The 21,572-nt window shown below is 36.2% G+C and overlaps 1 protein-coding gene across 4 annotated transcripts in view; it reads right to left on the bottom strand.

Annotated features, from left to right (window-relative positions):
• Positions 1–1,014: 1,014 nt before the first annotated feature.
• The window catches only part of LOC149812220 (uncharacterized), a 60,491-nt gene continuing 39,933 nt past the window's right edge, over positions 1,015–21,572 (bottom strand). For all 4 annotated transcript variants that reach the window (XM_089993752.1, XM_089993755.1, XM_089993753.1 and 1 more), the window contains 7 exons: positions 14,102–14,155; positions 13,856–13,927; positions 13,610–13,750; positions 13,463–13,516; positions 10,036–10,095; positions 1,732–2,136; positions 1,015–1,659 (listed from right to left, as the gene is read on the bottom strand). In XM_089993752.1, the coding sequence (XP_089849878.1) occupies positions 1,501–1,659; positions 1,732–2,136; positions 10,036–10,095; positions 13,463–13,516; positions 13,610–13,750; positions 13,856–13,927; positions 14,102–14,155 (945 nt within the window). In that variant the 3' untranslated portion in view covers positions 1,015–1,500. The remainder of the gene's footprint in view (positions 1,660–1,731; positions 2,137–10,035; positions 10,096–13,462; positions 13,517–13,609; positions 13,751–13,855; positions 13,928–14,101; positions 14,156–21,572) is intronic.

Here is a 21,572-nt window from a genome sequence, read left to right as displayed (position 1 = left end):
GCAGAACCATGCAGGCCAGATAAAGAATAGCCTGTTCAAGCAGAGGTCTGCAAATCAGGTATCACGCCTAAATGAAACAGGCAGTCTATAAGACTGGGGAAACAAAAAACCCAATTATTATAATTATTCAAGCAGAGTAGTCTCCGATACATTCATTACAGATTGTTACTGAGAAATAAAAATCCTAGCAAATTAAGGTCAAATGATGATGTCTCCAGATATAGACAGAAAGAAAAAGAGTAATCATATTCAAAGCGAAGTTGCATAATTTACCCCCTTGCAACTGCAAAGACCGAGTGCGCAGGCAAACAATCAGTGTGTTCTGAAATGAAAATATAGCTTCATATCCTCCTGCTTTCCACAAAGAAGTAAGCCAAGGTCAAATCACCTTGAATTCACTGGACAGAGGAGGAACAGCCACAGGCAACCCCTCAAGCAAAGGCAACCAACACAGACTCATAGACTAGCACAGAAATCAAGCTTCACTGTGATGGACAATCTTAACCTTCCAACATTACGGTTTCACCTGTAGAAAAGGAAAGTACGTGTGTAAAGAAATAACAGCATACAAATAAAATCAGCTCAACAAAATTCTCCTACCAAGGTCAATCACTTACAAGTAGATTATTGTTCTGCTTGACCGACGCCACCATCTTTCTAAATTTGGGCTAGTGAGAGTTTTCAGTTGCCACCAATACCACGTGCGCGTGCACACACACACATACACAGTTAAGACATTCTACTACATACATATTCACAGACACATGCAGGCACACACCCACACCCATTGCAGACTCGTAAACAATAACAAAACAGATAGCAGCTTACAACTCCACAAAGAATCAACTCTCAACTGAAAACTCTGAAACCTAGGATGTTAGTGAGCCGCAATGAACCAACCAAAAAACTGACAAAACCACTAACATGTTATATAGAAGCATAAGGTTACCACACAAGTTAAAGACCACGCTCACCACCATGACTAACATTATGAGCATCCGGAGAAAAAGAGAATTTCTGAAACTTTTTTTACTATTGCCTCAATTTCCTGAACTTCAAGATATGAAAATGAACAAAAATCATACAAAACCTGCAAAGCAGAAATTCTTATACATTTTTATATAGTTACATGGGAAGAGGCAAGCATCCTCTCATCCCTTTTAAAGAGAGATATGGGCAGCCAGTCAACCCTGATACATACATTGGTGGAAGATAATTCTCACCCTCTGTACATTTTTGCTCTCACAATAGATATACAAAGTGTATCTCCAAAATTGTTTGAACCGAAGTGTGTGTGGTATTGATATGCCGAGCAGAGCATCCTTGATTTCCAACCATCACGCCATCCATTCTCTGGCTCCATTATGTCCTTCATAAAGGGAAACACAACCACTTCCCACTGGAGCAAATTTACACCCAGATGGATGGCTTCTGTTCGAGAGCAATGAACATAGTGCTGCAAGCATTCAAAAAGATATCTTACCAGCACGATGAACTCTTCTAGCTATGGGAGTCATGCACCTCAGGTTCATGGCTGGCCAGCTGCTCCTTGGAAAGACAGTCAACAGGAACATAAGCGAAACCTTTAGGCAATCGCTGATTCTGCATCGAGGCTTCAATTGGTGTCATCACCACCTCTTTCTGAAGGGTTTCTGTGTGCTGAAAAAACATGCAGGAGATCAGCCATTGCCCTAATTAAGAAAGACAAAACTAACAAACAGTGGATGTTACCTTCCTACACTTAAGTTTCTGACCCCTTTCATCCATTGAGCTCCAGAAACCAGCAGACACAGATTGTTCAGGAAGGTGTTTGCCTGCAGTTGGCATTTCATCAGCTCTCTTCCTTGCATAAGGCTTTTCTGATTTAGATCTGTCACTGCTTTTTATTTCCATATCCAAGTGGACAGGATGTGAATAACTACGGACACCAGAGAGAGTGCTGTCTACTGTTACGTCATCAGATCTTTGCATTACTTCACTCCAGGATTTGTTGTCATCAGTACATCCCCGAAGTGATGTAGTCACCGAGCAAGAGCTCACATCAGGTGGGAGAAAGGAACTGTTGTAAAGAACAGAGAAAGCAACACAGTCCCTTTTTGAAGCAAGTATGTCATGTGAACACAGAACCAAATCCCGCTGCACACAGGTTCCACCCAATCAGAAGATTTTCGAAAAGCAAGCATGCAAAAGCCTTATATAACAAATGAGGACAAGTAATTAGGCAGATTATCATACGAGTTAAAAGGAAGATAAAGATAAAATCATCTCATCACATGAAAAAGGTCCCCATTAAAGCCTCACATCTTGAAGCTTTTAATCTCTTCTCTCATATGAGATGTGCTCATGAAAACACAACCAAATCCCACTGCACATAGATTCCACCCAATCACAAGATTTTTGAAAAACAAACATGCAAAAGCATTATATAATAAATGAGAACAACTAACTAGGTGGACCATATACAAAGATTTAAAAGGAAGATATAGATAAAATCATCTCATCACATGAAAAAGGTCCCCACTAAAGCCTCACATCTTGAAGCTTTTAATCTTTCTCACATAAGAGTTTGTGCATGTGTGGTGTGCTGAACCATGAAAGACATAGCTCAAATTCATTCAGACTGGTTGTTTGAGCTCACCATGTTTACATGACAAGCTTGAATGAGCCTCTAAGCAAACAACGATTGGCCAAAATTTACCAGCATTTTTCAGGGGTCAAGTATGAAACCCTATGTGCTGTTAAAATATGTATTTATATATATATAATATATATATATATTCTTAAATATGAAAGAATATATATAATGCTCAACAGGGGCATTTTGGTCATTTCACATTATGTAACTAGGTTAGTTCAATAGGAATAGGTTAGTTACATAGTTTTTTTTTAAATAAATGTATTTTTATTGCCTTAAGGGGCTCTATGGGGATTACCCATAGAGATGTCGGGGCTGCTCCCAACAGCTATAGATATAGCCGTTGAGAGCTCCCAACGTCTATGGGAGCTCCCAAGGCTCCCTCTCTCTTGGGTGTTGTGTATAAATAGGGACACATTGTCCCCATTTATTTTATGCTTCTCACTAAGCATTTTTATCAATAAAATCTATATTTTTACATTGTGTTGCAAGTCCTAGTTCGCTTTTTGTGTTATCCTTAAGTGGATTTGTGGTTGTGCACATTGTATTGTGTTTGTATGCCCTTAGTTGGCTTGTATTTGTTTTTCGCTAATCTCATTACAATGTGCATGGGCAAATAGGCTATAGAGGTGCATGTCCACTTCTCTGACCTTATCTATTGTTTTGTGGCCACAAAAGAAAATGCAGCACCTATTGCTGACCAAACACATGCTTTTGATAACAGAAGTATGCCTGTCTGAAACTCACTATGCTAGGCACCCAATAGCTACGTGGAGAACTCTTTTGAAAGTAATAGTCCTGAAAGACTTTTTTTCTATTGTGCATTCCAGGTGGCCAGAACATCAAGGGTCCCTCTTGAATAAAATGAAAAAAATAGAAGCACAAAGCTATGTCACACGGATACTCCTTTTGGCCCCGGTATTGTGTTCCGTATATACTAGTCATATTAAATGTTTGGTAAAAATGGCCATATCCCCATATGGTAAGCAACATCCATGTGACAGGCACAAAGTGATCCTTTGATTTCAACAGTTCAACCTGTGACTCATGGGAAATAAAAGGATCATGTAGATTATACATCATGTCTGAAAGATGAACCAGGAATCCTTTCCAACTCAACTAAAACCACATGCATTTGGGGGAATAACTTAAATGCCCTTATCAGCAACAGCAACGGTTTACTGGTGGTATTTTCTTAGTCAAGTTTCTTGTTAATTGGTGTGTCTTATATTGCGTATGCTTCTTCCACTGGCTTGGTATATCTATTTATAGACAGCCAAAATGATATCTATTTATAGACTGCCAAAATGATATAGCATTTGATCCATCTAGTGTCAAGTCGAAATGTATCACCTATTAGACAATATTTTGGAAGCAAAAAACACACACATGTTCATTGTTGAAAGAAGGGGAAAGGGGGTAGACGACAATCAGGATTTCCACATAATATTGGGACTCGAGCTCTACTTTGCAATATGATGGTACATTTGAAGAGGATGTTATGGTGGGATTCATGCCAAACAACCAAAGTAGAGATGGTGGTTTTCCATATATTATAGAAGCTAACACAAAAGCAACAAGAAGTGCCCGATGTTTAGATACTCAAGGCACACTTAAACGGACATTCTTAAAAAAAAAAAAGTACACAAAAAAGTTAATGGTAATCACAAAACCAATTAATATTGTATGATAGCTTGCACATCACACACGAATGCTTATAATTATAAGTTAACAAGACACCAAATGTATATTTTACAGATAGTGAATGGACTAAGAATCAAAAGGGAAATATGATCCAAATGGTGCTAGTTTTTAGAGCATACGAGATTTTCAAAAATTTTGTAACATCTTCGGTACCATGGAGCTCTTTTTTGCTTTTCCAAGAACTTCAGTTTTTAGCAACAAAAAGAAAAAAGAAATTTATTGATTTCTTTTATGTTCTTTTCTAATTCAACTATTTCAAACGTTCCTAACATTTTTAGGATAATAAAGAAAGTTTTTGTCCCCTTGCACTGTCCACCATTTCGAAATTTGCCTATGAAGATACTAGCTTGTTACATGTCATATTTATTGTAGGTGGGCCATCATTTATAGCCATTAATGTCTATGAACTCTGAAAAAACTAAATTACATGCAATAGCTTTATGTGTTGAAATTAGTTATATTACATGGGCATGAATGCAGACACTGCACACTGGATACAAACATGGCAACTTTATAAATGTAAAAACCAGGCATACATTTATATATTTATTCACTTAATCAATAGGATGGGTATATTTGTGTCTGTATGTGTTTGCGTGTGAGAGTGAGAGAGAGAGAGCACCACAAGAATCCAAATTCCTATTGAAAAATGATAAGTTACGAAATAAAAACTCAAAATTGCTATGAACCCTGAAAAATTATAAACATAAAAAGAACAATTAGCAATAACTTAAACAATCAGGATAAAACAAGCAAATGTGAAATAGAAGACACGGTGTTGATTGTGTACATTGTTTACTGTGCCAAGAAATGTCAGTCATATCATGCCCGTTTATCAAGTAGAAGACCATGTCAGTGTCATGTTGGTGCAAGCACATAAAGCCTTAAGTGAAGTTCCAGCTGACATAGGTCTGTGGTGGCATCGATGTACGTTGCTGACCTCATGTATGTCCATAAAAATAATAATGCATACACGAGTAACACCTTAGAGAATTAGTTATTAACTTATTACACATAAATGCCATATATGTATTAACAATTAGTGTGCCTTTAAAATTATGCTTCTTTCGTTTGCTTTATTTCACACGTAACCCAACATACCTGAGCCTCCTCCAACCTAAAACGCCATCCTCCTTTCACTGTATTTCGTCTGTGTTATGTTTGACGATTATGCTTATTTTCTTCCAGCTAGGTTAAAATAATTCTTTTCATCCTCTTTCTCAATATCTCTAGCTAACATTCCTTTTGATGCTTATTCTCATGCCTTCCACCTGAACTCGGTTCATTTTTTTCCTTTTTGATTTTCTTATCAACATCCACTTTTGAAAGCGGCATGGGAAGATAACAAATGATTAGCTTCTACTAGAGTCAGTTTGCTCATGGGCTTTTGATTATGATATTTCATTCCTCTATCATAGTGATGTATATTTTTGGCACCTAGAGATGGATTGAAATACAAAAAAACTGTGGCTAGAAATAGAGTGAGCAATGAAAACATGTGCCGAACAAAAAGAGACATCCATAGCTCAAGAGAGAGCACAGATACCAACATTCATGAAGGAAACTTTCCACCAAAGTAATTTATCGAAAGAAATTAGATTCTTGCAAATATATTAGAAAAACTCAGAAAGATTGGAAAAAAGAGCAAACTGAATGCAAAAAAGACAGCAATCTCTTTAGAGATAATGGGAAACATTGGAAGAATATCAAAAGTATTGAAACAAGATCATGAAGACATTAATTTAAGTTTTGGAAATTTTTAAAAACATAAAAAACCTCACCAAGAAGGGAAAGAGGGCTACGCAGATCGAAGAGGTAGGAATAAATAACCGGAGGGCCGATTTTTGCACCCGAAATAGCAAGTCCAAATGCGTACAATCGTGATATTTCTGTGTCATTATCATGGCACATGGAGGAAATGATACATACCAAAATAAAATACTTTCTATATCAATTTCTAACATATTTTGGAGAGAAAGAGAGAATAAAAATAAAGTAACTTTTGTTATTGATAACCATTAAGGAAACTAGTGCCAATATTTCACACTATTATATTTGCAATAGTAATCTTTTTATCTTTGTTGACAGAAAAAAATTGCTGTAATTAATGAAAATTCACTTTTCACGAAAAAATGAAGTGCAGATTCCAGGAATAAAGGGAAGAAAATATCAATCTTCGTGACGATGATCCATACATATTATTTTCTCATATTCAACAGTTTTCAGGTACATTATAAAATGTTATTTCCTAGGTCTACTCAAACAAATTCAGATTCCAAATCTTCCTATGCCATCAGGTCATGATGCATCTATAGTTCCATATCCAATTCCAATACTGGACATAAAAAAGCCAATTTTTGTAATATGTAGTTATTGCGCTGTTTGTATTGGTAAAACCCGTCGGTCAAAAACATATTAATTACAAATTTAGTTGACAAACTTGCACCAGCTTCCCTGACAAAAGCAATAGCTTGTATTTAATCTAGGGCATAAAAATTTAGCTCAGACTCGTCAGTAAAACTAATGTCATCAACATACCAACATGAGGTGATCAGGAATTACCAGTGTGAATAATGTATCATATAACTAAACAAGAAATTGCAGAGGCTTTGAAGAAAATGAAATCAAGAAGGGCAGTTGGCCCAGATGGTATACCTATCGAGGCTTGGAAATGCTTGGGAGAGAAAGGTTTAGAATGGTTGACAAATCTTTTTAACTTGATTTGGCGAACAAATAAGATGCCTAATGAGTGGAGGAAGAGTACTTTGGTGCCTTTATGTAAGAATAAGGGTGATATACAAGATTGCACAAACTATCGTGGTATAAAACTCATGAGTCATACTATGAAACTTTGGGAGAGGGTGATTGAGTCTAGGTTGAGGAAGGTTGTCATGATATCGGAGAATCAATTTGGTTTTATGCCTGGAAGATCAACTATGGAAGCTATACATCTTCTTAGACAACTTATTGAAAGATATAGAGGAACAAATATTTGCATATGGTTTTTATTGATTTAGGTTAGGCATACGATAGAGTACCTAGGGACGTTCTCTGGTGGACAATGATGAAGAAAGGTGTTTCTCTCAAGTACATTAGTATAATTAAAGATATGTATGAAGGAGTAGTAACCAATGTCCGCACGTGTGGAGGGGTGACAACCAATTTTCCGATAACGGTTGGGTTACATCAAGGATCTGCTTTAAGCCCTTTTCTATTTGCGATAGTGATGGATGAGCTTATGAGATCAATTCAAGAAGATGTACCGTGGTGTATGTTGTTTGCTGATGATATTGTTTTGATTGATGAGTCTAGAGCTCGGGTTAATGCTAAGTTAGAATTATGGAGACAGACATTGTAAGCTAGAGGTTTTAAGTTGAGTAAGAGTAAGACTGAATATATGGAATGTCGGTTTAGTAAGCAACAAAGTAGTGATGGGAGTGTAGTGAAGCTTGGTGAGCAAGAAATACCGGTGAATGATTATTTCAAATATTTGGGATCCATCATTCAAAAGTATTGAGAAATTGATGGAGATGTAAATCATAGGATAAAGGTTGGGTGGATGAAATGGAAAAGTGCAACTGGAGTGTTGTGCGATCGTAGAATGTCATTGCGGTTGAAGGAAAAGTTTTATAGGACGACTATTAGGCCCGCTTTAGTATATGGTACGGAATGTTGGGCTGCCAAGAGACATCATATTCAAAAAATGAGTATAGCAGAAATGCGGATGCTTAGATGGATGTGTGGAAATACAATAAAAGATAAGATTCGGAACGAGGAGATACGTAAGAAGGTAGGTGTTGCACCCATTGAAAATAAGATGCGAGAGAATTATTTACGGTGGTTTGGACATATTCGGCGAAGGCCTAATGATGCTCCAGTTAGAAGGTTGGAGAAATGGGAAAATATATTAGTTAAAAGAGGTCAGGGTAGGCCTAGGAAGACTTGGATGGAGATGATAGGAAAGGATATGAATGCTTTGAACCTCGCCGAGGACATGGCATTGGATAGAAATGATTGGAGGAAAAGGATTCATGTGGAAGACCCAAAATGAATTTCTTTTTTTGGTTCATATTGCTGACCCCAATTGTTTTGGGATGAAGGCGTAGTTGTTGTTGTTGTTGTATAACTAAACATTGTCCATGCTGCATGGCAATAACCTTTGTTGGAAACTAATTGCAGTTCTAAAAGTTATCACATATATAGAACTTGTCCAATCCCCTATCCATAAGCACAAATGATTAATACTCCTACATACAGAAATCCTAACCAGAATGAAGTCCACAATAAGCGAAAAAATGTCCTCTCTTAGAACTTTAAAAAGGACTTCTAAGCAAGTCTATCCCAACAATGAATCCCACAACCCCCAAGACAACAACCCAAAGAAAAAAAGATAGCTTCCCTCATAATCCCAATTAAATCCCTTGCATCCACATTAAGAACTAGAATTTTTCTTCATGTTCTATATTAAATTATCAATCGGATAATAAGGACAACAGGTGCCTAATACCCATTCTCAGGCCACTACAACGTCTCACCCAATGAAAGCACATAAGCTTCTTTTGAAGTGTAGTTTTCCAGCCAACAACACTGAACCAGATTTGGTTCAAAAATCAAGCGAAGATGACTCTTCTAATTCATCAACATATCAGTAGATGCAGTCCTTAACCAAAGGACTAAAACAGATATTGATTAGCATCTAAGTCACACGGACTCGGCTAAAAGGTCGACGTACCCGCATTGACACACCCCGACATGGGTGCGGCTTCGGACACAGGGCGGACACGGTCAACGAAGTGTCGGACTCAATCAACGCACCGGGGCCGAGTCCATCCACATTTGGACTCGGTCAACTTTGACTGAGTCTATTTTTATCTATTTATTAAAATTAATTTTGGACTCGGTCAACTTTGATCGAGTCTATTTTTGTCCATTTATGATTGTTATGTATATATTTTGTCAACTTTGACCAGTCAACTTATTGCTTTAAAATTTACAATCTTATTATTGTTATATATATAGACGTGTCCCCGTGTCCAAAAATTTTGAAATTGTTCCGCACCCGTCGCACCCATACCCACACCCGCACCCATGTGACATAGCTTAGCATTGAGTAGTCCATCTATGAATGTAAAGTCACAGCAGAAGAGAAAATAGTAGTATTTAGTTGTCCTGCTTTTGTTTAAAGTAACAATCATGCCAATAACCAAGAGCACAAAACTTTTGCATGTTCTCAAGGACAGACCCAGGAAAAGGATAACTGCTTAACGTCATAGTCTGCACTCTGCAGTGTCATTCTCCTATCACAACTGACAATCGAATCCTGAGACAAGAACATGCAGAAAAGGGAGCTTCAAGATTCAGCATTTGTGTCCTGGTTTCACTAGAGCTAATTTGAAATTGAAAAATTGGGATCTCCATATCATACAGGGATATGCCCTCTCTTTCCTCATGAAGTTCTTCCATTTCAAAAAGAATAATGGTCCAGCATAGACATAACCAGCCCATGTGTGCATGCATGACTAAATACTAGCATGTATTCAAGCCAATCTGTAAGAACGCAGATAGAGTAAGAGTATGTGGAGGACTGAACACATGACACATGCACAATGATCAATCATTAATCAAGAGAGAGGAAAAGAAAGCCACATATTGCCATAATTGCAGTATATAACAATATATAACCAAGACCAACTCACCTTTAACTTTTCTCTTCTGATAATACGCTCACAGAGGATACGTAGCTGCTCGAAATCAACCTGTAACACATACTATTTCAGAGTAGCATTACATAATAATTTTGACAATTGAAACAAAACGGATACAGGCATAAATTTTTTGACAAGATACAGAAATTAGAAAAGGGACTATTTTCCAAATTTGACAAAGCAAATATTTATTCGGCTATGCGTAAACCTGCCTTCACTAGTTTACGTCAACTTGAAAGGAAACTACAGCACACAGAAAGTAGAACTTCAACAGATTGTGTAAGAACTTGGTATCTAAGACACCAACCAAGTTCAACTGCGAGGATTAGCATAAATAAAAGCAAAAGCTGAAAGTATCAGTTGCAACCACAATATCAACAAAGAGCATATCCCCGCCCGTATACTGCTGCTTCAAGAGCTGATCACCATTGAAAGGATGATTGTCCAAGGTAAAAATCCACCCCCTTGGCATTGACAATCCACTGGCTTGTGACTCAATTTGGTTATGACTGATTCTGGCCTCGGCCGGGCCAATTAGGCGACTCAGCTGGGATCATGTTAATTTTTATTTTGATACTGAGAAGAATATAAATATTTATGTAATATAATAGACCTACCATATTGTAAAGGATGCTCATAAAAGAAAACAATTTTTAACAATCAAATTATCAAAAAAAAATCGAGAACTTTTGAAACAAAGTAATAATATACTAAAATAAAATTTTAAATCAAGAATTAAGCTTTAGATGTGTAATCTCGGACGAATTCTAGATTTATGAAATTTATGCTAAAACCTTGGAATTGTCTATTCATTAAGAATTTGAATTTGTAACTTTTTTTTATGAACTAAAATAAGGGCCATTTGATTATTTGTGTAATATTCACTTAAATGGTGCTACTATAAATAAATTACACGGCCAGGGATCCAAATTATAATTATAAAACAAATAAATTATTAAAAACCAACATAGGCACTTCATTAGCTCCTCTAAAAATACCTCTAAGCCAGTGGGAGGAAAAGAAAGAAGGATAGACAAAACAAGGAGCAGAGGCACAAGAAAGGTCCCAGAAGTATTGTGGTCATTAAGCAAGTAACTTAATTATAGTTTCAATAATTAGAGCAAAATTTTCTTAAATTAGTTTTGTGACAATGATAATCAGAACTTTTTAATAATTAGAATAAAGTTTGTCATTAATTAATTTTAGTTTAGTGTACTTACAGTAAGACTTTCTTAAATTTGAGTAACTTCTACTTGAATGTTTTGAAGTATATCTTCTCATTAAGTACGTAATTAGCAACCAAAACTAGTAGCTAAAAAATTGATTACAACTTTCATATTCGTTGGATTATTTCCTCAAAATATTGATTTTCCATAAATCACAAAACTATTGAAATTGGTTTAACAACCTTGCTCAAATTAATTTGATTTTGTATATATCTGACTCCAAATCCAGAGCAATACCTATTGTTTTAAAAAGGTAATTAGCTACATCTCCCATGGATCAGTTATTCTTTCAACTTATGCACGTTATTTTAGTTTTTATTTTATCTTCTTTGAGTTCACCTTGTTATAAAAAAAACATATTTAACAACGAAAACCAAATGAAAACTGAATTTAGAAAATTTGTAATGAATAATTCTGAAAGGAGTTTGTTCACATTGAACTAAAGTACGTACAATTCTAAAGTATGTCTTATTAAAAAAATGCAAGTTGACTGTCGGCCCAATGGTATGTTATCCCTCTTAGGGCCTTAATCGTATGTTATTCCTCTTAGGACCTTACAGGAGATTTCTGTACCACTGATCTTGGAGTATTACTCAGTCCCTCAGACTTATCATAGGGGTTTTACAAGCCCAGTTAATCTTAGTCCTGAGATTAATCATTTTCTATTGTTTCAGAGTGAAAATTTAGATAGAGGTAGTGAGAATTTTAAAAGATGCACAACGAATACTTCAATGAGAATATACTGGCAAGAATACCGTGTCTTAATCTAGCATAGACTGTAGAGTTACCAATTTTGTTAGTTTTTACCTTTTAAAAGCCATTGTCATTATCTATAAGATAAGGATTTAATAAAAGCTTTAGTTATTGAATAGTGTTTTAAGTTATTTTTTTCAAAGCTCTGTTGGGCTCACTTGATTCATAAAAAAACCCGACAACAGATATAAATGGCCCAACAGTCACATCTTTAGTCATGATCATAGGTCTGTTTTGGGGAATGACAATATGCATTCATATGTATGCACACGCACCCACACACACCCACACCCACACACTACTGTATCGCTAGACCTGGTCAATCCAGTAGGTTGAGCAGGTCTTTGCCAAAGCTCATCCAAGGGCTGGGTCATGTAGTGAGCCACCTCAGCTGAGTCATGCATATGTGTGTGTGTGCATGTGTGGGCATGTGCACACTAGAGTGTTAAAATATATGTAATTCATATATATATATATATATATTTATATATATATAATACCCGATAAGGGTATTTTTGTCATTTCACAAGTACCCGATAGGGGTACTTGTTTTTCTTATTTTATTTTTCTCTTTATTTTTTGTAAAATCTATTTTTTATTTTTTTGTTTTTTGCTCACACAAAAGGGGCCCCACCATGTAGTCGATGGGGCCCCCAACGGTCACATTTGTGACCGTTGGGGGCTCCCAACGACTACATGGGGAGCCCCCTAGGTGGCTCTCCTTTTAAGGCCTCTTGGCCCTCTCCCTCTCCCTCTCCTTCTCTTGTGTATAAATAGGGGTGAACCCCTCTTGTATTCCTCACTCTTGAGAGCTCTCACTCTTTCAATAAGAGGCATTTATATTTTTATGTTGTGTTGTCTCTTGTGGGTTTGGGTATTAGCCCTTCTTTGTTTGTTCATTAGTAGATGTTGTAAGTGCTTAGTGCACTCTTTGCTTTTCCGCATATTTCATTACATAGAGTGCACATGTGTGCTCATTTTTGCAAGGAGGCATGCTCTTTTATGTACAAAGACTACATGTTGATAAACATAGGCACCAATCACTTAAGTTAAAAATATACCTTAAAATCAACTATAAAGCATTTCTAACAAGAAAATCATACACCACCTAACATTTCGGAATTCTTAAATCTCAAAGCAGCCTAAAAGTTTGAAGACTGCAACAATGAGGCAAAATGAAGAAATACCAAACCGCTAGAAAACAAATGAAGCAACAGAACAACTCTTCATGAATGGTGAACGCTTAAACCAACTTCTACGAGAAAGGAATGGTGCCACAATCTGTTTCCACGTATTAAAATCAAAATATATAATAAAGAAGTATAGCAAGGCCAAAACTACATGAACACTTGACACGACAAAGGAAACAAACATATCAATGGAAAGACAGATCCTTGGGAAGACATGTAAACTAAAGAAAGTTGGGAGTTTTCCCGGACCCGCATCCGTTTGATGATGGACAGCTCTTCTGGTCCATGGAATTTAGGCTCAACCTGCAGTTTTCAGTTGCAAACAATTAAGCATTATATGTAGAAAAGTCCACATAAAATCTCAGTAGCATAGTTGAAAAACAAAGTAGCCAGAACCTTTTCCATCTGGTCTGGACCATGTGCCCTGCAATAAGCTTTGTGCTTAATCTTTCCCTCAATAACCTTCACACTCATATATAAGTTGGCCTCCCTGGCACATGAAGCATGAAAGGTACTGTCACAGTCGTCAGAACTACACTGCAAGACAATCATAAGAACAATATAGAAGCAAACAAACAATGTTAGTCCACATGTTTGTACTCAGTCACATCACAAAACAGTACAGCAGGTATCAGCTCCAACCTTTATGCACATGCCCTGTTTACTACGGCAAAAGCAGCAAATATGCAAATCCCTTTCTTTAGAAAGGGATTCCTGCACAAAGACAATGGACACACATAAGTTGGTTCCCCAGTACTCTTGCATTTGAAATGAAGAGAAAGAGAGAGAGAGATGAACCAGATTAAGTGATTATACCAATGAGATGCGCAAATCTCAAGCAGCAAATCATACATAGGAAAATCCATCAAGCAAGCAATCCATACATACCATTCCTTCAACTGGGTTTGGTTGTCCCCTCACATATGTAGATTCCAGCAACCACTGTAACACAAAAGAAGTTAAATCAACAGCTTGAGTAACACTACTGCTGGTACAACTAAAACAAGGGAATATTAATTAGCTACAAGAACATGGAACAAGGGAACATGAATTAGCTACAAGAACATGGATCTAACTCAGAAAGGCCTGCATAAAATTTTGAACACAGGCGCAATAAAGAATGTGCCAAGCATTGAGGAGGTGCATACTATACATAAAACGGCTAATAATGTCTGAAAAAAAACTCAACGCTTAATTCCAAAACAAGGAAAAGTGAATCCCATGTTTATGTGTACAAGTGATATCATTTTGCAGACCAAAAGCCAAGAAAAAAGTGGATGGTGTACTGGTTGGGTGGAGAAGGAATATGTTAAATTATGTATATATAAATATATATATATATATACATATACTTATATATATATACGTATATATATAAGTATATCTATACATATATGTATATATATATACATATTTCTTTTTTTTGTTTTCTTGTACCCCAAAAACCCGATAGGGGTATTTTGGTAAATCCCCATGTAATCTTTTTCTTTTGTATTTTTCCTTTTCTCTCTTTTTTTTTACCTTTTCTTTTTCTTTTTTCTTTTTTTGTTTTACATATTGTAAGACTACAAGAGGCCCCACTCATCTAGTCGTTGGGGCCTCAACGATCATATTTATGACCGTTGGGGCTCCCAACGATTAGATGGGAGCCCCCTTGTGGTCCCTCCTCTTTAGTTTCCTCCTCTATAAATAAAGGAAGCTTTCTCCGGTATTAGCAAGGGTTTTTCACCCTCTTCTTTCTTTCTTCAATAATATTCAACTTATGACTTTTAGTCATTTTTCCCTTTAGTGGGTTTTGTATACACTTTTAGTGTTTGTGTTCTTGGCTCTTGGCATCACTCTTCAAGAGTGGTTTGCTTTATTGGTGCTTCCGCCCTTTTTTATTACATGGTATCAAAGTGAGGTTGGTGATCGGGCTTCTCTTCTTTTTTGGTGTCTTGGGACGTGTGCCTCTCAAGCTTTTGAAGAAAGGAAGGTTATTTGGTACCTATGGAGCACGAATCTAAAGTAGAGCTCTCTTTTAAGCTCAATGGATCCAATTACATTATGTGGGCCTCCGCTATGGAAAATCATCTAAGAGGTAAGAAACTTTGGGGTTTTGTTATGGGAACTACTCCCGAACCCTCTCTTGTTCTCACTAAAATTGAAAGTGGGATTTAAAAAGCTTTAGATGGCGATGAGCGCATCAAAGCTATCAATGATCATCAATCCAAAGTTGAGGATTGGGAAAATAACTATGCCAAAATCTTAACATGGCTTATGAACAATGTTGACCTCAAAAATTGTGCCAACATTGCTAAGTTTAGAAGAGCCAATGAGGCATGGTTCTTTCTTAAGGGTATGTATACTCAAAAGAATCTAGCTAGACAATTTTTTTGTCAAGAAAAAATTTGTTCTACTAGACAAGCGGATATGAGTGTTCGTGATTACTTTAGTTCTTTAACTCCTCTTTGGGATGAGCTTGTTCTTCTTGAGCCCAAATGGGTGGCTCCGAAAGATATTGAGTTAAGAAGAGAACAAATTGAAAAGGAGCATTTTTTTCAATTCCTCCACGGTCTTCGGCCGGAATTTGAACAAGTTAGGGCACCCCTTCTCCAAAGAAGTAAAGCCTTACCCATTGAAGACGCTCGTGCCGAAGTATGCCAAGAAGAAACTCGTCTTGGCATAAGTATTAAGAGTGATGAAATTTTGGCCGTTACTAGGCCCGGATCAAATGTAAAAGCATATAGACCTCTCCACTTTAACAAAAATAATGGATATAGAAAGGGAGTGATTTGTCACTATTGTAATGAACCGGAACATATCAAGCCGGTTTGCCCAAAACTTAAAGGAAAAGTGGCTGCGGTTGGAGAAAATTTTCCAAAGAAGGAAGAAGAAAGTGTCAAAAAAGAAGATATCAAAGAAACTCTTAATCATATCTCTGAAGTTCTCCAACATCTTCTCAAGACTTTTTCATCTTCAACATCAGGAGCCATCATCGCCTATTCTTCATCACCTCCAGGTATGTGGATACTAGACTCTAGTGCTTCTTTTCATATGACATCTCATAAAAACTCTCTTCCTAATGTTTTTCTGAACCCATATCTTCTTATGTTTCAACGGCCGATGGGACATCTTTAAAAATTGAAAGTATTGGAGCACTTGATTTTAAAACTTCTCAAAACTTTTTCGTTCCTAAAGTAAGAGTCGTTCCAAAAATTAATCTAAATCTCTTTTCCGTTTCCCAAATCACCGATCATGGATGTCAAGACTCTTTCTCACCTAAAGATTGCACCGTGCAGGATCTCTAGTCAGGGAAGTTGATTGGGCAAGGCCATAGAAGGGGTGATCTTTATTTTATGGACTTTTTGACTCTTCCATCGAAGTCATTTTGTAATCTTATAAAGGACAAAAGTATTGGAATTTGGCATGAGAGACTTGGTCATCCAAATTTTTTAAAGATGTCTCTTTTTCCTTTTTTGAACAATACTTGTAAAGACAAACACATGACTTGTAAAGATTGCATTTTTGGGAAATCTAAAGCTATTCCATTTCCTCAAAGAAATTATGTCACCACTCGGCCTTTTGAACTTATTCATTCCGATGTATGGGGACCTTCCCCTATTTTATCCACAGGAGGTTTTTCGTACTATGTGGTCTTTATTGATGATTTCACTCGATTTACATGGATTTACTTCTTAAGTCGCAAATCCGAAGTTTTCTCCTTCTTTAAAGAATTTCATGCAATGGTTAAAAATCAATTTTTAGGAAACCTATCCATTCTTAGATCTGATTCGGGAAGCGAATATATGTCCAATGAATTTGAAATCTATTTGAAAGAAAATGGTATTTGTCATCAACGTTCTTGTCCAAACACTCCGCAACAAAATGGTCTTGCGGAAAGAAAGCATAGACACATAACAGAAACCACAAGAACTTTATTAATTTCAAAGAACATTCCAAAATCCTTTTGGGCCGAAGCGGTTCTAACCTCAACATATCTTATCAATAGAACCCCTTCATCTTCTTTGAAAAATCTTTCTCCATTTGAAAAACTTTACAATATGTCGCCAGATTATAAAAGACTAAGAATTTTCGGGTGTAAATGCTTTGTTCTAACTCACAAAAATGATAAACTTTCTTCAAGGGCAATTGAATGTATTTTCTTAGGATATGGCGAAAAACAAAAACGCTATCGATATTTTGCCGTATTTAAAAACAAACTTTATATCTCAAAAGATGTCATATTCTTAGAAGAAGAAAATGGTTTTCCGCATAAACTAAATGAAAATATTGATTACTCCTTTTTTATTTGACTTGTTACCCCAAGAAAAGGTTATAGATGATTATGTTGAATCTAGTGAAACTCTCGTAGAGGATCATTTTGAACCTCCAAATGATGGGCAACATGACCAACATGAAAATTTAGAAGAAAATATACCAAGTCAAACACAAGTTTACTCTAGAAGGAATGAAAGTAATCCTCCTTGTGCCCTTGAAAAAATCTCTCAAAACGAGTCGATTGAAGAATCCTCTCAAAGAAGATCAAATCGTATTTCTAAAATACCAAATAGATTTGTGTCTTATGATTCTTTTTCTCCAAATTTTCGAGCATGTCTGCTAGCCCTTCACTCATTCCATGAACCATCTCATTATAATGATGCTAAACAATATGCTCATTGGAATGAAGCAATGAAACTGGAACTTAATGCACTTGAAAGGGCACAAACTTGGGAAATTATTTATCCATCCAATGGCAAGAAACCCATTGGATGTAGATGGGTTTTCAAAGTAAAAACTAAGAGTGATGACCCTTAGAAATATATAAGGCTAAGTTAGTAGCCAAATGATATGCCCAAGAATATGAGGTGGATTATGATGAAACTTTTGCCCCACTTGCTCGAATGACTAGTGTTTGAGCTCTTATTGCAATAGCCTCTATTAAAAAATGACCAATTTTTCAACTTGATGTTAAAAATGCCTTTTTAAATGAAAATTTGAGTGAAGAGGTTTATATGGAACCACCTCCGGGTATGAATTTGAATGGTAAAATTTTAAAATTAAAAAAGGTTTTATATGGACTTAAGCAAGTTCCTAAAGCTTGGTATGACAAGTTTAGTAATGTATTAATCAATTTGGGATTTACTTCTTGTTATACTGACATTGCTTTTTTTTTAAGAAAACAGGAGATTTCATTGTTATTCTACTGTTGTATGTTGATGATATGATCATCACTAGGAGTGACAAAAAGGGGGTAAATTATGTTAAGTCCATGTTAAAGAAAACTTTTGATATGTTTGACCTTGGATTTTTGAGATATTTTTTAGGTATTGAAGTGGCTTACTCCTCTCGAGAATATATTTTATCTCAAATGAAATTAGCAGCAGACATTTGTACCAAGTCAGGAGTATCTGATGAAAAGAAAGTTGAGACTCCTGAAGTTATCAATGCAAAACTGAGACTTGAGGATGGTGTTCTACTTGAGGATCCAACCCCCTATCATCAATTAATTGGATCTCTTACCTATTTATCCATCACCCGTCCAGATATAGCTCATGTGGTTCATGCTGCAAGCCAGTTTCAGCATGCACCTACTTCAGTTCACATGGCTGTCGTGATGCGAATTGTGCAATACATCAAAAATACCATCTCCAAAGGGCTTTTCTTATCCTCTTCCTCATCTCTTGAATTAACTGCTTTTACTGATGCTGACTGAGGAGGAAATCCCAATGATCGTATCTCAACTACTGGTCTTTGCATTTTTTTAGGTGAATCACTCATTTTGTTGAGATGCAAGAAGCAGCAAAAGGTCTCACTATCATCCACTGAAGCTGAATATCGGGTCATGGCAATGACAACTATGAAAATCGTATGGCTTAGAAGTCTACTTGGTAACATGGGCGTCCTCATTTCCTCCTCCACCAAGCTCTGCTGTGATAACAAAAGTGTGATCTACATTGCAAGCAATCATACTTTTCACGAGCGGACAAAGCATAATGAAATAGATTGTCATTATGTTCGAAACGAATATCTCAGAGGAACTATCACATTACCATATGTTCAGAATATCAACTGGCTGACTTCTTCACCAAAGCGCTTCCAACTCCACAATTTATGTTTCTTCTTAGCAAACTTTCGGTCTTCTCCCCGTAAAGTTTGAAGAGGCGTGTTACATTATGTATATATAAATACATATATACATATACTTATATATATATACATGCGTATATATATAAGTATATATATACATATTTCTTTTTTTTTGTTTTCTTGTACCCCAAAAACCCGATAGGGGTATTTTTGTAAATCCCCATGTAATCTTTTTCTTTTGTATTTTTCATTTTCTTTCTTTTTTTTTTACCTTTTCTTTTTCTTTTTCCTTTTTTTGTTTTACATATTGTAAGACTACAAGGGGCCCCACTCATCTAGTCGTTGGGGCCCCAATGATCATATTTATGACCGTTGGGGCTCCCAACGACTAGATGGGAGCCCCCTTGTGGTCCCTCCTCTTTAGTTTCCTCCTCTATAAATAGAGGAGGCTTTCTCTTGTATTAGCAAGGGTTTTTCACCATCTTCTTTCTTTCTTCAATAATATTCAACTTATGACTTTTAATCATTTTCCCCTTTAGTGGGTTTTGTATACACTTTTAGTGTTTGTGTTCTTGGCTCTTGGCACCACTCTTCAAGAGTGGTTTGCTTTATTGGTGCTTCCGCCCTTTTTCATTACAGATGGAAATATGACCCCTAAGATCGGTGTACACACCATAGTAACAAATTAGTCAGCTATATATCGGCAAGCCAAATCTTGCAACAATAAAGGTTGCATTGATAAATCTTGGGAAAATCTCGGCACTAAAGAAATATAACAAATAGTAAAAATAAGTAAGAAAATAATACGTTTAGACAATAAAGTTATTGTAGAAATGTAAATAAAAGTTATAAAAAATTGAAAAAAAAATAAAATATAAAAAAAGAAGAAAAACATATTTAAAATGTAGAAAAGAAATATAAAAGCAAAAGCGACTGAAAAATATCACGATATTATCGCAATAATATCATAATAAACATGAATTTTGAAACTTTCACAATGTTTTACATTTAATATAGGCAATATTTTCAAAATATAGCTGATATCTGTGACTATCATCAACGGGTAATGTGTTCAAGTTCAGTTCGAATCGCTATTGGTTTGATACCGATAATGGGAGTATCACTTAAGTTACACTATATCAGTATGCATCCTAATAAGCTCCTACATCAGAATCATACCCAACTCACTGGAGGAAGGTACGACTTCACAGCATGTCACACACACAAGTGTGCACGCACACGCATGCGCACCCGCCCTGCACACACACACACACATAGATCCACAAGTTCACACTTCAGATATTTTGATCAACCACAATAGATTGCACTTTTACAACCCATCCAGTGTACGATTCATCATAGAAACTGTCAATCAAAGGTTACACATGACCATACATAAACCAGTCTATAGAGACCAGCTGTTTTTTCACATTTTCTTGATTTTATTCGGATGAAGCACCACGGATATCACCTAGATGGTAAGTTTAGTCAAAAGACATATTTGTCTGATTGTGCCGCAAAAATATATAAAGGCTATGCATGATGATACTCTCTAGTAGAGACCACCTGTTTTTCACATTTTCTTGACTTTTCAGGATGAAGCATATCACCTACATTGTTTGTTTAGTCCAGCGTTGCTAAAAGTATGGTTCAAGGCGTAAATGGTGTGAAGTGAGGCGCACCGAGAAAAGATTGAAGTTGCTAGGAAAAAGTGCAAATGGTGTGAAGCATGAGTTTCATGCACTTTGAGGCATGTTTTGGCCTCAAAGTGCGCCTCAAACATGAGGCACGCACCTTAATTGGCATCAAGTCAAATGGGGTCAACAATCTTAAAAAAAGAAAAAAAAAAGGTGTAAGTGTTGGTGAGGGCTGGGGTTGTCCCGATTAGGGCAACCCCTTTACCCTTCTCTTTCGCTCTCCATTTCTCCAGCGACAGACAACAGAACTCTCGCTCTTCTTTTTCTTTTCCTTTTTTATTTCTTCTTCTTCTTTTTCTTTTTCTTTTTCTTTTTCTTTTCCTTTTTTGTCTCTTCTTCCATTCCAACCCTTCTTTTTGTTTTTTTCTTTCTTCTTCTTCCATTCCTCCCCTTCTTCTTCTTTTTCTTTTTCTTTTTCTTCTTCTTCTTCTTCTTCTTCTTCTTCTTCTTCTTCTTCTTCTTCTTCTTCCTTTCTTTCCTTTCTTTTTTTTTCTTTTATTTTTTCCTTTCTTCTATTCTTCTTCCTTTCCTTTTTTCATTCTTTTTCTTCTTTTCTCTTCTTCTCTTTTATTTCTTTCTTCTTCTTCTTTTCT

The sequence above is a fragment of the Nuphar pumila genome, chromosome 17 (assembly GCF_984573655.1).
Source record: "Nuphar pumila chromosome 17, dmNupPumi1.hap1.1, whole genome shotgun sequence".
NCBI lineage: Eukaryota > Viridiplantae > Streptophyta > Magnoliopsida > Nymphaeales > Nymphaeaceae > Nuphar > Nuphar pumila.
Note: the sequence above shows the minus strand (reverse complement) of the source record. Positions and strands in the feature narration are given on the sequence as shown.